Source organism: Myotis daubentonii, chromosome 18 (genome assembly GCF_963259705.1).
Source record: "Myotis daubentonii chromosome 18, mMyoDau2.1, whole genome shotgun sequence".
Lineage (NCBI taxonomy): Eukaryota > Metazoa > Chordata > Mammalia > Chiroptera > Vespertilionidae > Myotis > Myotis daubentonii.
In genome coordinates, this window is record NC_081857.1 from 29168091 (window position 1) to 29184316 (window position 16226).

Sequence of the window (16226 nt, forward strand, 5' to 3'; positions counted from 1 at the left end):
CCAGTTCTAGGCCAGGCACCGCCCAGGCTGCCCTCGGGAGGGAGAGAGACGCTCAGCTCTCAGGGACCCAAGCGCTGAAACCCACGGTGCCTCTTCCTGTGGCACGGCCTGGTGCCGCAGTTTGGGCAGTGCCCCAAGTGGGTGGGCTGTCGGGAGCATCCACCCTCTCCTCAGCACAGGAAGCCGGCTCAGGGGGGTGGGCGAGGGTGCCAAGCTCCACAGCTGCTGCTGGCGCCCAGTGCACACTGCCCAGAGGGGTGCCCACCGAGGCCTGGCATGGATGGCCTGGGCACAGCTGGCAGGGAGGTCAGGCCAAGCCACGCTGAGAGCAGAGGCCGCAGGGAGTCCTGGTGTCAAGGAAGGGGCCAGGGGGCAGAAGGTTGAGGAGAGCAACAAAAAAGATGGGTGGTTTATTGAGGGTTTGGTCCAGAAACTTATAAAAATACAAACTGGTATGAAATTCAGCCTCGTGGCAAGTCTGTCTTCACGGAAGACGAGTGAGTGGCCCCCTGGAAGGGAAAGGCGCTGCCCTCGGGCAGGGTCCACGGGGCACTGGGCACAGATGGCAGGTCTGGGCGGCTTCCTTGCCCTGGTCCTTCAGTCCACCTGCCCCAGCTCTTCGTCTTGGCCCCCAGCAGGCCCAAGGCTTCAATCCCACCAAATTCCAGTCTTCCTGGGAGATGGCAAGGCCCTCAAAGCAGCTGGGGAGACCTGGGCTTAGCTGGCCTTGGTTCCAGATGCCCAAGGCGGCCAGCAGCTCCCCCGTGGCTCCTCTTCAGCCTGGGACGAGGGGCCAGCACCGCAGGGGTCGCCTCGGACCCTCTGGCTTCCCTCCTCACGCCTCCACCTTGTCTGTCGGGCGGGCGTGGCACTCCTAGCTCAGGCGGCAGGGGCTCCTGCTCCAGGGCGTCTTGGGGGGGCTCTGGCTCCTGGGGTGGCAGGAAGTTCCACTCGGCTCAGAGAACTCGCAGGAGACGAAGGATTGGGAGCAGCAGCAGCGGCAAGAGACAGAGGGGGCTGGGGGTGCCCCCGCCTTGCCACCCCGATGTGCCACTCTCTCCAGGGCTCCCAACAGGATGAGCTGACTCAGGCTCTGTGAGGGGGAGGGTAGCACCGATGTGTCCTCCATTCCAGCAGCCTCCTTTCACTCTCCCCGCTAGCTGTTCGCTCCCATCCTGTTCTCCAGGACCTTTCAGCCACTCCCTCCCCATAACCGACCACCTTGTCCTCTCCAAAACCCAGCTTCAGAGTCTCCCCCAAATTGCCAGTGCAGACCACCTGCTCAGCTAAAGCTTTCGAAGGCCTGGCCGCCGGAGATGTGATTTCTGCTGGCCCAGCACACAGACTGCAGTGGGAGCTCCCACAGGCTGCACAGGGGAGAGGGGCCAGAGCTTACAGCCCTCCCTGAACCCCTCTAAGCCTCCCAGGCTCTCCCCAGGCCTTCCCTCCTTCCCAAGGGCCCCCGCCAGAGGGCTGCTCCCCGTGCCCCAACCCACTTACTGCTCTCCTTGCAGCAGACAGACACCTGGAGCCTCAGACACTGGCCAGAACTCCCGGGCGTCGGCACCGCTGGTCGGTGGGAGGAAGAAGTTAGCACAGGCTGGTTTGCAGACCCTTTCAGACCCTCCCAAGTTCTCCTTTCTGCAGTTCCTGGAAAGCTTTCCCTTCCCTTTGGGCCCCATCCAGGTGCCAGGCCCCATTCATGGCTGCTGCTCGTCCCCTCAGCCCCTTTCCTAGTTCTTCCTCCTCCTCCTCCTCCTCGTCGTCTCTATAGACTCACTCTAGATGCCCCCCCAGTCCTGGACTCAGGGCCCCTCCAGCCCCCCTCTCTGACCACAGCCCCTCCTGCCTCCCCCGTCCCAGGTCTGGTCTCCATTCCCAGGCCCATCCCTCCTCCACACCTAGGCTCTGCCTTGACTGGCGGCAGTCAGGGACCGCTTCCACCCTCCCCCAAGAGGCGCCAGTGCGCCCCTCCTCACTCACAGATGTAGTAGTAGGTCTCTCCAGGCAAAAATTCGAAGCCAAGGGAGAAGGGTGTGAAGCGCTGAATCTTCTCCGAGAATTTAACAGGGCCAAAGGGAGCGAAGGGGAGGGAGCACTCCCAGCGCTTGAAGGCGCCTGGCCCTTGTGCCTGGCAGGCCTCATAGCCCGACCAGTCCACCATGTACAAAGCAAAGGTCTCAGGGCCCTCGGGAGGCCCCGGGCCCTCATAGTGCGGGCAGAAGATGTCCAGGTAGTCGTTGAGGCCCAGCTCCACCACAGCGTCTCCTCGAAGCAGCCTGCAGACACAAGGTAGGCGTGGGCTGAGGGGGTCGTGGTGGGGCACAAGGGTCAGGGGCATCCTTCCCAAGGGTCTCTGCCAGCCTCTGCCCTGCCGTCTGGAGAGGCCGGAGTTCTCCAGACTGACAACTTCTGAGGGACAAAGAGAGTGCGAGCAGTAGATGAGCGACAGGTGCCCAGGTGCAGAGGTTAAGGGCTGCAGGGCTCACGACCATGCGGCTCCAACGTGAGAAGGCCTCTCACCACACCCTTGTGTTGGAGCTGCCACCATCTCTCGGGCCCAGTGCCCAGCCAGGGCCTGGCCCAGCACCTGTGCCTCATAACTGTTAGCTGGACGGCTGCTGCGAAGGAGCTGGAACAGAGGCAAGGGGTAGAGATCGGGCCCACAGGGCAGCCACGGGGATGGAGGCTGGGAGCAGTATCCCCTTTAAAAGATGCACAGCGAGGGAGGCTGTCCTTGAGCTCTCAATCCAATGCCGAGAAGAATGCCATTGGCGCAGTGGATGGTGGGTGCCTCCCTCTTTTTTTTTTTTTCCAGGTTCCAGACATGGAGGGGAGCCCCCAGCACATATCACCCAATCTTCAGCCTCCTCAGGACTCCCTTCCCCACCTCTTGGGAGCTGCCTGGGGGAGCCAGTGCAGGTGGGAAGGACTGGGACATACCGCCCCCCCACAGCATCCAATACAGCACAAACCACGCCCCCTCCCGACCACACTGACACACAACCCAGCCTGGTGTAGGAAAGGCCTCCAGCTGCCCCTCAGTGGGTGGTCCAAGGACCACCAGGACCAGGAGTTCTGACCAGAAACGCAGGTTCCTGGGCTCAGCTTAGACCCACTGGAGCACACCTCAGGCCTGTGTATGTTTCCTTTCACCGGGTCCTGAGTGCCTGGAGAAGTGTCCTGCACAAGGAATGCGCTCGATAGATATTTGTGAATTGAGTGAAGGAGCCAGAAACCTCAGCGTTGGGGGCTAGGACCCTGGATTTTTAACAAGTCCTCTAAGTGACTCAGAGGCACTGGTCTGGAACCAGAGAGAGGAATTCCGAGTTGGAAGTCAACAATAGCGCTTATCATATGGTATTGGCATTAGAATGACCTGTCCTGGCGCCTGCCCTCCCCGGGGGTCTTTGGGCTCTGGGAGGACACAGTCTCGTCTTCTCATCTTTCTAATCCCTGGCCCCCGAGCCCAGGTCCCCGCACACAGTAAATGTGAGTGAGTGAATGGACACAGAGTCACAATTTGTCTCAAGCAGATGGAGAGAGCGGAGAGAGGCAGGGGAACTGGGGAGGGGTATGGACACAGGGATTCACCCAAAGGTGATTCACCCAAAGGCGATTCGGCTAGAAGGGCAGGGCCGAGCCTGGAGGGAACTAGGAGGGATAAGGACCGAGATGAAAGCAGAGCTGCCACAGGAGAGCTCAGGAATCAGAGAGAGCGTCGGAGGGCAGGCCCAGCGAGCAGGAGAGTAACTCACTCTCTCCAGAGGAAGGAAAGCCCCCTTCCAGGCTGGAGGGGGGCCGGGGAGTCCCCAGAAGAGCAGCGAGGGGGGCGGGGCCCGGAGAAGAGGCCAAGGCCCCTCAGCCCGGCTCCAGGAGCCTCCCCACCGTTATTGGGGCTGGGGTTCTCTGCGCGTCCCCCCACACGTGCGGGTCGGGGGAGACCCGGGCACGCCTCGCCCCTCCCCCCTCCCCCGTCGACTCAAACAAAGGAGTCCCGGCGCGCGGCCGGGTGCGGGCGGCGCGGCGCGGCGCGCAGGGCGAGTCGGGCGGACGCGCGCCCAGCCCCGGAGCGCCCGGCCCGGCGGCGCTGCCCGGGTTCGGCCCGGCTACCTGGGGTTGCTGGAGTTCCAGTAGAAGTCGTGGCGGAGGCCGGAGCCCCCGTGCAGCGGGGAGCCGAGCAGCGCGGCCCAGAGGACAGCCTGCAGCAGGGGCAGCAGCCGCATCGCCCCCCGCGGTCCGGTCTGGTCTGGTTCGGCCCGGCCCACTTCGCTCCGGCCGCCAGAAAGGTACAAAGTGGAGGGGCGGGGGGGATGCGGGCCTCACAGACCACGCCCCTGCACAACTTTCCACCAATGGGAGCGCGTCTCCGCCTCTGCGCTCAGCGCCAGCTCCGGTTAACCCCCTGCGAGCCCGTTACCAGCGCCAGGTTAGCCGGGCTCCTGCGGAGGCTGGACCGCCTGGCGAGGGGGCGGGAGGGGCGGGAGGGGCGGGAGGGGCGTCTCCCACTACCCAGGAGGGTTATCCAGGAGGCCGTGTCCTTCGGGTCCGCGCTAGTGCCAGGCAGAAGGCGTTATCGGGAGTTTGGAGATTTAAACGGGAGCACACGCCCTCTGCCCAGAAAGTAAAGGGAGGCCTGAGCCAGGACCCACGAAGCCTGTCCAGCCACATCACGCATCGCCCTGTGTTCTCTGCACACGTAGGGGTAGCGCCGGGGGAAGGGGCAACCGCCTGCCCCCCACCAGCTTTCAGTGGGGAGCTCGGTGCCCACCTTGGGGTGGGCGCCTGTCCCTTCCCGCCCCACACCTTCCTTCTGGGCTGGGGGCCCACGCAGCCCGGTCCTGAAGACGAATTAACGAGGTGGTTGCGGCTTGTACAAAGCACCTTTGTTCCCGAGCCCTCAGGTGGGGGCGGGGGAGGAGGCAGGTGCGTGGCCTTGGGATCGTGGGAGCCGCGGCCGGGCTCCACCCCGGCTCCAGGGCTCTGAGCACACCATCCAGAGCCACTTTTCCCAGCCACCAGTCCGAGGGTGGAGACGGCAGGTTCCACCGCTTGGCTGCTTGGTCGGATGGTCGCCCCCAGGCGTTGGGGGCGAGGGCTTGGCGACTGGGGATAGCGAAGGGCGTACAATTCTCTTTGGCAATAGATTGTGCTGAGAGCCGCCCCAAGCTGGGCAGAAACAAGCTGCGGGCACCCGGGGGACGCCAGCTGCTCCAGCCTGGGACTCTCGTGCTCCCCATCCAGTCTTCGTCTGAGGCGACAGCGTCCCCTGGCGGCCAGACGAACCGCAGCGGGGGCGACCCGGACTTCCCTGAGCAGACAAACTCCGAGGCAAGCTCCTAAAATCTTCCGTTTATTACAACCGAGCAGAGACTGTGCGCACCTCCCTCAGCCAGGCCCAGCGCCCAGATCTGCCTACCCCCCATCTGCAACTGCGTGCGCAGGTCCCCAGGGCGCAGCTCGACAGCTCGTGGGGTGTCTTAAGAGGCCTGCTCCTTGGCATCCAGGCTCTGGCTCCTTCCATCACCGCGGGGTGTGTGGAGGGGTGCTGCAGGGGACCGGCCCACGCCTCTTGAAGTCCTAAGCTGGGTTGGAGGCAGGTGGAACTTCAGAAGAGGTCAGAGGTAGAGGGAGGACACAGCTGGGGGCGGCGGTGCAGGCCTGGGGTGCCGGAAGCAGAGAAACAAGGTCAGAGGTCCCCTTTTCCCAGACCACTGGCCCTGCCCACCCCCACCCCCCATTTTCAGCGACCCTCCTTGCCCACCTGGAAGGTACCACTAGGGGCGGGATTCCAGCTCCTGGACCAGGCTGGTCACATGAAGGACACAGGCCCTGGGGGTCTGCAGGGAGTGGCTTCCTGGGGGGTGGGGGCTTGGCAGGCCCCTGAGACTGAGAAAGAGAGAAGGTAGGACACAGGCTTGGGAGGGGCTGTCGTGTTGGCATCCCCCCCACCCCCCCAATGTACTGGTGCTGGGGAACACCAGCTGTTGGGGGGAGGGGAGAGCACCAGAGGTCACCTCTCTTTCCATCCATCACCATAAGAGTACCAGTGGGGTATGTGCCTCAGCACAGAGGGGAGATCTCGCCACGGCCACAACCACCACAGCCCGGATGGTGGCAAAGGCTGTGACCTTCTCTCCCCCCACCGTTACCTTCGGGTGCCTCACCACCGGGTCAGCGGGCAGAGGGCGGGTGGGGGGATTAGGTCGGTCAGCCAGCGCAGCCTGAACAGAGAGAGGGGCAGTGGCTGTGAGAGCACATCGAGGGGCAGTGAGCATGCAGAGGTGCTCCCACGGGGTTCAGATCGACATGCACAACAGCCAGAGGGCAGGAGCGTCGGGACATGCGCACAGGGCTCGGGTGCATGCCAGCAGATGTCTGGGGGGGAAGGTATGGTCACCGTGCTGTCCCTGGCCCGCTGCAGTCCCGCCACTAACCACCAGATGGTGGTAGAAACCAAGGCAGGAGGCTCACCCTTTGCTGCTTCTGGGGCTCAGAGTGTCTGAAGGCTGAGGGGCACCCGGGTCCCCTAATGAAGAGCACCACTGGCAGGGAACAGGGAGGAGAACTGCAGTTGGGCACCAAGCCTCCCGCCTGCCCTGAGCCAGGGCAGGGCCTGGCCCAGATTTACCTGGAGTTTCTTGGGCACAGGGTCAGGAGGCAGTGGCCTTGAAGGGGGTGCCGGGAAGCCAAGAGCACTAGGCTGCTGAGATAGCAGGAGGAGCCAACAGGCAGAATGGGGAGGGGGAGGGAGCAGAGAGAGAGATGTGGGCAGAGAGGGTTAGTGCCCAGGGAGGGGCAGCTAGGACCCCCGGGACAATGGGGGTTTGCATGCCGTTATTCATTTGCATGCAGAGGGGGTGACCAGTGGTAGAGTGGGCACGGAGACCACCTCCACACACATACTTCTATCATCAGGTGCAGAGGGCTCAGGGCAAGGGCACTCACCAGCCCTCTCCACATGGTGGACACTGAAGGCCATCCTGGGTCCCGCCCTCCCTTTCCTTCCAGGGACCACAGCTTGGTCTCAAAGCCACCAGCATGGTTAGCTCAGAGGTCAGCAGACCCTTCTCTAGGCGACTGCCCCACCCGACTCCAGGCTGGGCTTTGTTTCTCAGTCTGCAACCAGGAGGGAGGAAAGGGCTGGCCCTGACTCCTTTGATGGACTCTTGGGCGCTGTGAGTCTTTCTCTGGGCCCACCCCAGGGCCCAAGCTGGATGCCGGGCCAAAATGGGGCCCTCTGTCCTCTGGCATTCAGGACTCACCTTGACACCTGGCATCAGCAGGGCCCTCTGCGGGGGTCCTGGGCGTTCTGGGGGACCAGGCTGAGCTGCCCTAAGCATGGAGAAAGGGCTCAGCCTCAGACCCTGTCTCCACCCGTATGCCACTCTTGAGTGGGGTTAACTCTTTGCAGACCCTTGAGAGGAGCATGTGTGGGGCTTAGGCCCCATGGGTGGGGGGCGGAAGCTGAACAGACTGGGAACCCCACTTCCCAGCACAGGGCCTCCTGGGGGAGGTGATCCTAGCATCCCAGCTTACCCACTCAGGTCTACCAGTCTACATGTGAGGTGAAGAGTTCCAGGGAACATGGAGGGAAGGGAGGTGCGTGGGTTGTGGCCCCAGGGGCTTGGGGTCAGAGCCAGGTGGCAGAGGCTGCAGAGGGGGTAGGGACAGGGCTCCAGGCTGTTGTCCTCAAAAGAGCTGTGGAGGGAGCTGGGAGCAGGGAGGCTGGTACCTGTATTGGCAGCTGGGTCCCTTGAGGTGGCAGAGTCGCTGGCGCAGGCGGGCACGGTACCAGTAGCTGGCACCAAGCAACACCAAGATCAGCAGCAACAGGAGGCTGAGGAGCAGCCCTGTGGTCAGGGACCTGGAGGCTGTGGGGTGAAGGCAGGTTTGAAGGTGAGCAGGGCTGAGAACTCCACACCTAGGAACGGGCAGGGGGCAGGGAGTAAAGTCAGGTGCTGAGAAAGTGAGGGGGTCAGGGGTCACAGAGAGTCAGGGAGCCAGCAGTGAAGGGGTGGGGAAAAGACAGGGGTAAAGGGTGAGCCGCTCTGCCCTCCGGCTGTCCCTGTCCCCAGGCCTTGCTACCTCGGATCCGGGCACGGCAGTCAGGGGGTGCCCAGCCCTCCTCACAGTGGCAGAGCCTGTTGCTGTCGCAGACCTAGGAGGAACAGGTTGAACAATGAGGGGCTCTGCACTCTGGGGCCGTGTGTCCCTGTCCCCAGCTTTTCAAGATCCCAGATATCCACAACTGGCAGGTGAGCCGGGGGTTTAAGGGGGGCAGAGAGCTAGCACTCTGGGAGTCTTCATGCTGGAGGAAATTAGATCGACTACCACTGTGAGTGCCTTCTAGATGCTGGACACCAAGTTAGAAGCTTTCAGACTCCTCTCTTGTCCCTCAGGAAGTGGGTACTATTACTCTGCCCATTGGACAGACGAGGACACTGAGCTCAGAGAGGTGAGTAACCTCCCCTGGTCATGCAGCTAGGCAGGGGTAGAGCAAGGATTAGAACCAGGGATGTCTGTTGCCAAAGGCCTGGAGGCTCCCTGCTCCCCTTTCTCATTCCCGCGCCAGCTCACCCCGTGCCCATTGCATTTGCTTCGGCATTCCTGTGCTCCCAGGAGAGCCAGAGGCTGGCATCGACGGTCAATGCACACCTGCCCAGTGGGGAAGAAGAGCAAGGATCACATTCTTGCAGAACTTACCAGCACTGGAAGCCAACACGGCTAAGGCCGCACCCTGCTTTTTCAGATGGGAAGACCAAGGCTCAGAGGATGACAGGACTTGGCTCAATCACAAGAATGTGAACTCCCCTCAGATCTGTGCCTTCTACACGGGTGGACGGTGAGGCCTGGGCACTGCTCACCATGCTATCCCTCCCCACTTAGTCTGGCTCACCCAGGCTGCTCACCAGGCCAGGGCCACAGGCTGTGCCAGGTAGAGTCAGGAGGGGCTGGGCCACGTCGTTGCCCAGGTCCAGGTGTACCCAGCTGCAATTCAGGTGGGTCCCGTTGGCTTCTAGTATCTCCCAGTGCAGATCCCGGGCTGAGCCCAGCAGAGGCTGGGCCATGCCCCCCTGGCACTGGAGCTGCCCGCAAATGGCATCTCTGGAGTGAGGAAGGAGGCACGGGATCTGTGGGAGTGGGGCCAAGGCTCCCACAAACCTAGGGGAGGAGCCATTGATTTCCTCACTTACCTAGGGTCACAGGACAGGTAGCTGCCAGTAGGACTGCGCCCACAGCTCCCAAAGGCATCCCCCCGAGTATTGGCAGTGAGGAGGCAAGGGGGTGCAGCGGGCTGGGCCCCAGGCCCCCAGAGAGCCTGGCACTGTTGGGCATAGGAAGCACAACGCCCTCGCATGCACACAGCCTGTCCACCATCACACGGCTCGCCATCCCCCAGACTGGTATCAGGAGGGCACTGGGAGCTGTCTCCTGGGCAGAATTCGGGCAAGTCACAGTCACCTCTCTTCGGACGGCACTGCCAGCCAGCCGGGCGCAGCTGTGGAGGGTAAGTGAGTATCAGTGTGGGTGCCGGGCAAATCCAGCCAGGCCTGGAGGTCAGAATGACTCTCTCCACCCCGGCCCCTGGCAAATGAGCTCTAGAAGACGAGTCCAGTCTGTGCCCACCTGGCAGTTGTGACAACAGGGTCCATCGGATGCACACTGTGCCCCTGGCCTCAGCTGGCAGGTGAAGTAATCACAGCAGGGATCGGTGCAGTCCTGTGGGCCAGGGCACAGAGGGGCTGGGCATCAGAGCAGGCTGGGCTGAGCTACCTCCAGTTCCTCCCAGAGCCTGAACCCAAAGGACGCCCACAGCCAGTGAAAGCTACAGCCCAACAGCTCACATGCTGTCCCTGCAGACAGGGAGGTGGGAGAGGAGTGAGAGAGCCCTTCAGAACAGAGAGGGGCTCAGGAGGCTTGGAGGGAGCCCTTGAGCCAGGGCCAGGGCACAAAAGTGAGTGGGGCAAGGCTGTGGGTGAGGGGCTCACATCTGGGAAGTCACAGTTGTACTGCTTGCTCAGCTCCACAATCTTATTTCCATGGACAGTAGCCATGGAGCGCAGGCGGGGCAGTTGTTCAAAGAGGCAGCTGCCCATCCCATCCAGGAGGGCCTTCTCCAGGGCCTGTCGGCTGCAGTTGCTGAAGTTCAGGCCGGGCAGGAAGCTGGGAAGGGCAGCAAGGAAGGTTGGGGCTGTAGACCACTCCCTGACGCCTGCCCATCCCCTCTACATCCTGCAGTTACTCACTCTGTGGAGGCCTCCATGATGCAGCTCTTGGCTGGGGCTGGGCCTGGACAGGGGCAGCTGTTCCCAGGTGGGTCATGGTCCAGGCCCAGGCTGTGGCCCAACTCATGGGCTATCGAGGAGGCAACTCCCAGGATGCTTATGGAGTGGTCCTATGGGAAGGGGTATCCCAGGTCCACCACCAGCCTAAATGCTCCTGTTCTCTCCTCAGCTGACCTCTTGGGCACTCTGCAGGCACTGCCTCTCTCCTTAGTTGCTTCTAAAGTAGGAGGAGAGCCAGGCCAGCGTGGCTCAGTGGTTGAGCACTGACCTACGAACCAGGAGGTCACGGTTCGATTCCCAGTCAGGGCATATGCTGGGTTGCTGGCTCAGTCCCCAGTGGGGGGTGTGCAGAAGGCAGCCAGTCAAATGATTCTCTCTCACCATTGATGTTTCTATCTCTCCTCTCCCTTCCTCTCTGAAATCAATAAAAATATGTTATAAATGAATGAAAGAATAAATAAGTAAGTAAATAAATAAATAAAGTAGTCGGAGAGCCCAGGCCTGGGGGGTGGGAAACCTGGGTTCTAGCTCAGCTCTGTTCTCCTTCCCTCACTGTGTGGTCCAGGGAGATCACCTCTGTTCTTTGGGGCTCAGCTACCCACCCAAAATGGGAAAACCTCCTAGGTGAAGGCTGTACACTGGTGAGCTGGCCATCAGTGAGGGTGCCCTGACTGCAGAAGGCACATGAAGCACCCCTGCTCTCTAGACCTATCCCTTGGCATTGGGTAACTTTGTAGAGGGTTCCAGTGAATAAATGGTACCACCAAGAGGGACTTAACTGGGAATGGGCAAGAGACCTGGGAACAGCTCACCATGTTCACGCCTCCCGAGTAGTCAGGAGAACAGATGGAGTTCTGAATGGCCATGCCCACCATGGGCCCAGAGAAGGAAGTAGCTCTGTGGAATTGAGAAGCCAAAGGTCAAGGCCAAACACCAGGGGAGGCCAGAGCTTCAGGGCCTCAGGCAGGGAGCTGGGCTGTACAACTGGCCAGGTCAGCGCAGAGCTGGCCCACGGACTGAGCCTGGGGATCTTACGTCACCAGCTGGGCACTGTCGTGGGGCAAACGAGGCAGTAAGTTGGTCCGGCGCCAGCGGAGGAAGTTGTCTAGCGTGACACCTGGGTCTTGGCTGATCTCTATCAGGTCTTGATGCGTCCAAGCCTCCAGGCCCACTAGCGCCACTCGTACATTCAGGGGCCGGAAGAACTGGAAAAGAGCCGGGCTCAGGAGTGGGGTTCTCACGGTTAGGGGGCCGCGAGGATGCCATCCAGCCCGACACTCACCGTGTCCAGGAGGTGGACCGCTTCCAGTGTGCGGTTCAGCAGGTACTGGAAGTCTGGGTACCTCTGGACCTGTGGGTTAAGAGAGGTACCCGTGAAAGGTGGCAGGGCAGGTGGGGGTCAGGGCAGGACAAGCAGGGGCCAGCAAGCTCACCTCCGAATGATCAGCTACAATCATTAGCTCAATAATCTTGGTCTCTGTCACCACATCCCGCCGCCACTGTGGACAAGAAGGAGCCTCAGGCACACAGGCCGCTCGCTGCCAAGAGCTGCAGGGCTGACCAAGCTGTGTCCATTCCCACCGCGAGGACAGTGAAGAGCCCCTCTTACAGAGGAACTACTGAGAGCCTGAGAGGCTAGGGACTTGCCCCAGGTAGGCCAAGAAGTAGGTTAGGAAGCTGGGAGCAGAGCCCTGCTTTTCTGGCTCCAAATTCAATGTTTTTTTTCCCCCCCAAAATTAAAATAATAATAATAATAATAATAATAATAATAATAATAATAATAGCCAACACCATCAAATACCATATGTCAGGCACAGTTCTAAGCACTTTACTTACATATTGAGTCACTTAATTTTCATAGCAACCCTATAAGATCCGTAGTTTTATTATCTCCATTTTACAAATTAGGAAACTCAGTTTTTATTGCTTTATTATTGGTAACTATGTATTTTCTATATCGAAGTGAGCGCTCTACATATGGGATCATAAGACATGAGGAGCTGGAGTCTAGTACATACATCTAAATCCTTGATATACCACTTATTAGTTGAATGGCCTTGGGCAAGTCATTTAATCTCTCACTAAAATAGAGCTATCAATAGCACCCACCTCCCAGGGTTGCCGGGAAGAGTAAAGGAGATAATGTTCATAAAGTGTCTGCACGTGGAAATTGCTCCATTAGCAGGAGCTGTTGTTACTGTGGACAAATTGCTCTGAGGGTCCCGGGGCCAGCCCTCCTGCCACTCCTCCTTACCCGGCGGATATGGTGCTGTCCCAGGGGGCGCTCTGGTGGAGCCTGAGTGGACACCGGTCCACGCCAGCTCAGGGTGCAAGTGTGGCGCGGCACGGGGAGATCCTGGATCCGGGAGACGATGGGAGGACCCTGAAGGTCCCCGGGCCTCAGCTCCAGGGTATAGCTTTTCTCTGGGGACAGGATCACCAAGCCCCTAGAGAAAGAGACAGGAAGTCAGACAACTTTTCAGCTCCATGCCTCATGCCCTGCCATCTCCCTACCTTTGTGGACTCTACCCACTGTACCTGAGCCCGGAGCAGGTGCAGACGGAGGCCCAGGAGTCCGCATGGCCCTGCGCTCTGCCCTGGTAGCAGCAGTTCCCCTACGGCACAGAGCAGAGCGCCAGTTTGCAGGGCAGGCCAGGGTTTCAGCCCAGGAGACTTGCCTGTTGGTTAAGATGGAGCATCTTCCCACATCCCCCAGGGATGGCCCCTCCAGCCGTCCCTCCCTCCTTTCCTCAGGCCAGAGACAGGGCACAAGAGGGCCCGACTCACCAGTGTGTGTCCCTCACTAACTACCCTGGTGCCATCAGGTTGGTACCACACCAGGGTTGGGTGGCCTGGCACTAGCTCCCTGTGAAGACAAAGGAGAGCAGTCTCAGCTCTCTCCCAGGGTGCTGCAGGGCCAGCCTGCGGCCTGAAGGTGACAGCGGGTTAACGGGGTACCAGGCATTGCCCCATCCTTCCTGCTTCCCCCCTGAGGCAGCAGAGCATAGTGGTTGGGCCACAAATTCTGCCAGGCTTTCCGGGTTCCAACCTGGATTTCACCACACACGAGCTGTGTGAGCTCGGACAAGTTATGTAACCTCTCTGTGCCTTGACTTCTTTATGTATAAAACGAGGACAGTAATAACACATTACTTGTATCTCCTTGTAGGGTTGTTATGAGGATTATATGAATTCAAGCACTTAGTACCTAACACACAGTAAATGCATATCAGTTGTTAGCCATGCTATTGTTGTTGTTATTATTATTATTATTATTATTATTATTACCCCAGCCTTTACCTATTCTGTAGCAGCTCCAGGATATGACTCTCACCATCCAATTCCAATTTGATCCGTAAAGTCTCGGGCAGGCTGGTCTGTGGGCACCAGAGAACAGGTCACCGCCCTGGCCCTGCCCCCAAATTCCTATTCTCCCTGACCAGAGAGTGTCAGGCCCTTAGGAGAGCACCAATGATTACATCACTGATTGGGGGGGCTGTCCCAAGGGAGGGGTCAGGAAGGCCTGTCTGGCCTGGGGCATTGTTCTGGGGGGTTGTGCTGGGAGGTCAAAGAAGGTATCTTGAGCCGCCCCCTTCTCGGCTTCCTGCCCAGAGAGGAAGCATCGTGGAGGACTCGGTGCAGGCCCCAGCCCTTCCTCTGACTCAGTGTTAGAATTGGGGGTAAGGGGAGGGCACTGGGTGAGGTCCTGACGCTCTCTCCAAGTCCCTCCACGGAGAAAACCAACAAATGAGACCAAGAAATCAAGCTTGACCTCAGGATTTCCCAGTGGCCATGGATGGGCTGGGTGGGGCTGAGGCAGATGGGTGGAGAAGGGGGAGGGAGCTAAATGAAGCCGGGAGCTGGGGTGTGATGGAAGAGGGGGCCAGACCTGGGGTGGCCGAGCCACGGTGAGGTCCACTCACCTGCTCTTCAGCCAAGCTTCATCTTGAGACACCTGACTCGGGGGGTGACAGGGTGGTACTTTACTTGAGGGTACGGAGAGGCTCACCTGAAGCACCTCTGCTATGCTGAGTGAGAGGTTGTCCTGAAGGATCTGGGGTCCCAAGGGCCCACTCGGGGTCTTCTCTGGAATTGCCTGCTCCTCCTTGGTGCCACCTGCAGGGTCCCCAGGGTACCCCAAGAGCATGCTGAGACATCAGCACCAGCTGGTGCCCTCGGACCGCCCTGGTTCCCAGGTACTTCAAGGCCCTTCTCTGCCTGAAGGGCTCCTCAACTGCGTGCTGGGACTTAAAGGAGAATACTGGGGGTGGGGGCTTCCTCCAACAGTGGGCCTTCATTCCACCAACATCCCCAAATCCCCAAAGAAATTGAGCTAGCCCAGCCTGTGGCTCCTCCCTCTCGCCCTCAGGCCAATCCCAGGTTCTCATAGGGGCCCTCTCCCCTCCCACCCCCACCCAATCTCCCTCCCCCCCAAGCAACGCCCCCTACGAGGACTGAGGGAAGCCTGGTGGCTGGGTGCCCACTCACCCTCCCCTTTTCTCACGTCGGAGATGCTGGGAACGCCCATTTCTGGGTGAGCAGTGCAAACACCACCATGCCCTCCCTAAACACCCCTCATGCCCAGTTAGGCACACCCGCTCCCCACAGCCTCTGCTTCCTCCCTGGGTCCCCCCCCCCCTCACACAATGGCCCTCTCTCCTCCGGACACTCCACCCTCGCCTGCCCGCTCGGCCCCCGGCCCAAGACCGCAGCAGGAAGTGAAAGTTCCAAGGAGGAGTTGGTGTCCCAGCCTCTTTCCTGGCCAATTCTCCCCTCTTTTGGCGTCTCCCGCGCCCCCGCCAGCTCAGCCAGGTTTCTGGTGGCATCAGCACCAGAGTGAGAGGTGCCTGGCCGTTCAGGCCTAGAAGGTGGCGGCAAGAATCCTCTTCGCCAACCCTACGAGCGTGTCCACTGGGCACCCTGGCCAGGGTGAAACGGCCGGTCGGGCCCCAAAGGGGCGAGGCCTCAGTCCTGGGGCGCAGTGACCCACTCCCGGAGGGGCGGGGCGCTGCGCCAGGCCCCGGGAGCTGGAACCAGCGCCCGAGAGTGTCCGCGGGGACCGTGCCGAGGGTGACGCTCCTTTCCTCTCCTCTCCTCTCCATCGCCCAGTCGCCGGCCCTCGCCCAGGACCGCAGACCAGGGCCGGTCGCGCTGGGTCTCCTTCTGACCCCGATGCCTCCCGACTTCGCTGCGCCCCTTTCCAGTCCTGCCCTGGCCCACTCCTGGCCCCGCACTCACTTGTCCCTGGAAGCGACGGGAAGGGCAGGGGGCTGCCGGCGCCCAGGAGCCCCAGGGCCCAGAGCAGCGCCAGCCGCATGACAGCGGCGCCCGGGGCCGGCGAGGGCGGCAGGTGCCGGGCCGCGCGCCGAGTCCAGCGGCGGCCGGGTCTGCTTCGCGCACTGCGCCGCGCCGGGCCGCCGCCAGGCCCCGCCCCTCCCCTCTCACAGGGTCCCGAGCCAGGCCCCGCCCCGCCCCGCCCGCCGCGGCCCCGCCCCTCCCGCCACCAGGCCCCGCCCCTCCCCTCTCACAGGGTCCCGAGTCAGGCCCCGCCCCTCCCGCAGCGGCCCCGCCCCCGGAGAGGCTCCGCCCCTCCGGGTCGCAAAGGCGTCGGGCCCGGCCCCGGACTCCGCTCGCTCAGCACAGCGCTGCCGCTTTCCTGCCGCTGTGCTGGGTGGGAGCCGAGGCCGGTCCGACCGGCTGGGGCGTCGCTTCTCCACCCGCCGCAGGTCCGGACTTCTTCTAGCAGCGTTGCTGCCTCCCGCCTCCAGTCCGCCGCCCGGCCCTGCGGCGATCGGGGCCAGTTCTCCCCGCTGCCCGCTGGGCAGCGTCCGGTTCGCTCCTGCCCGCGTACCAGATCCCTGCAGAGCGCGGGCGGCGGGAGTGTGCACGGCATTTTATTAATTGGGAAGGGCGAAGTGGGAGCGCGCAGGACCCCCT

The 16226-nt window shown here is 61.4% G+C and overlaps 2 protein-coding genes across 17 annotated transcripts; both read right to left on the bottom strand.

Moving 5' to 3' along the window:
- Positions 1 to 362: 362 nt before the first annotated feature.
- On the bottom strand, positions 363 to 4479 carry EFNA4 (ephrin A4). 2 transcript variants are annotated; one of them, XM_059674382.1, is made up of 4 exons: positions 4114 to 4479; positions 1984 to 2279; positions 1501 to 1569; positions 363 to 929 (listed from the first exon to the last, which is right to left on the bottom strand). In XM_059674382.1, the coding sequence occupies exons 1-4, from the start codon at positions 4224 to 4226 to the stop codon at positions 880 to 882; spliced, it is 528 nt and encodes a 175-aa protein (XP_059530365.1). In that variant the 5' UTR covers positions 4227 to 4479; the 3' UTR covers positions 363 to 879. The 2 variants fall into 2 exon arrangements, with proteins under 2 accessions (XP_059530365.1, XP_059530364.1); XM_059674381.1 differs by having other exon boundaries at positions 363 to 1093; positions 4114 to 4467.
- Positions 4480 to 5337: 858 nt separating this feature from the next.
- ADAM15 (ADAM metallopeptidase domain 15) lies at positions 5338 to 15710 on the bottom strand. 15 transcript variants are annotated; one of them, XM_059674341.1, is made up of 23 exons: positions 15528 to 15709; positions 14299 to 14405; positions 13590 to 13666; positions 13077 to 13155; positions 12828 to 12904; positions 12544 to 12736; positions 11723 to 11788; positions 11572 to 11640; positions 11325 to 11494; positions 11102 to 11186; positions 10251 to 10399; positions 9993 to 10167; positions 9631 to 9723; positions 9198 to 9502; positions 8913 to 9108; positions 8581 to 8658; positions 8089 to 8161; positions 7736 to 7874; positions 7266 to 7335; positions 6632 to 6703; positions 6153 to 6224; positions 5765 to 5889; positions 5338 to 5661 (listed from the first exon to the last, which is right to left on the bottom strand). In XM_059674341.1, exons 1-23 carry the CDS (start codon positions 15604 to 15606, stop codon positions 5619 to 5621), a joined length of 2592 nt encoding a protein of 863 aa, XP_059530324.1. In that variant the 5' UTR covers positions 15607 to 15709; the 3' UTR covers positions 5338 to 5618. The 15 variants fall into 15 exon arrangements, 14 of the variants coding, with proteins under 14 accessions (XP_059530324.1, XP_059530326.1, XP_059530323.1 ...); XM_059674343.1 differs by lacking the exon at positions 6153 to 6224 and adding an exon at positions 6475 to 6545; XM_059674340.1 differs by having other exon boundaries at positions 6632 to 6706.
- Between the last annotated feature and the right edge of the window lie 516 nt (positions 15711 to 16226).